General features: G+C 43.3%; 1 protein-coding gene across 1 annotated transcript in view; it reads left to right on the forward strand.

Annotated features, from left to right (window-relative positions):
* Window positions 1-732, forward strand: part of LOC119581720 (multiple epidermal growth factor-like domains protein 11) — an 18007-nt gene that overhangs the window by 6602 nt on the left and 10673 nt on the right. The window contains exon 9 of the mRNA XM_037929845.1: window positions 402-714. Within this exon, the coding sequence (XP_037785773.1) occupies window positions 402-714 (313 nt within the window). The remainder of the gene's footprint in view (window positions 1-401; window positions 715-732) is intronic.

Genomic DNA, 732 nt, shown 5'->3' on the forward strand with positions numbered 1-732 from the left:
GTATTTCAATTGCATAATATCACTATGAATTATTTCTGCATATCTCCCTTTGCTTGTCCATGTCTATTTATATATTACTTTTTTACTCAAAGAAATGTAAGAAAATAATTACGTATCATATACTGTATTTCCTTTACGCAAAGAAACAAAAGAAAAGGAAAAGGTTCCTTGATGTATTCAAGAGAAACGCTATATTCGTGTAATATATCGCATACAGCTGCATTACACAAATACAGTATGTTATAACATATTCTTGTATTCCCATCGTCCTTCACAGATATTTCTAGACCCTTTCACCTGTTTGGCATTTCATATTCTGTATTCCTTCGGCTGTATTAATTTCCTGATTTACGAACTTACCACCCCATATTACGTATTATCTTCCCCTTGCCCCTCGCCAGCCACGAGAATGGCAGTGCGTTATGCTACCCAGGCTATAGCGTCTATGGCGGGCGACACCTCAGACTCTTCAGATTTGCCTGCACGAACAAAGTGTGGAAGATGAGAGGAACGAGACAGAAGCTCCCCTTTTCCCAAGTCTGTTATCGCTTCTGCCACCGTGGGAAAGGGTGTCAGAATGGTGGCACCTGTGTGGGTGTCAGTGCCTGCGTCTGCGTGCCAGGTTTCACGGGGAAAGAGTGTGAGAACCTACTGCAGGAGGAGACGTGTGGAGAACCGCCGGTTTTGCCCAATGTTCTTCTGCAGGAGAGGTTGGTGGAAGGGGACTTGGTA

Source organism: Penaeus monodon, chromosome 15, assembly GCF_015228065.2.
Source record: "Penaeus monodon isolate SGIC_2016 chromosome 15, NSTDA_Pmon_1, whole genome shotgun sequence".
Taxonomy (NCBI): Eukaryota; Metazoa; Arthropoda; class Malacostraca; order Decapoda; family Penaeidae; genus Penaeus; species Penaeus monodon.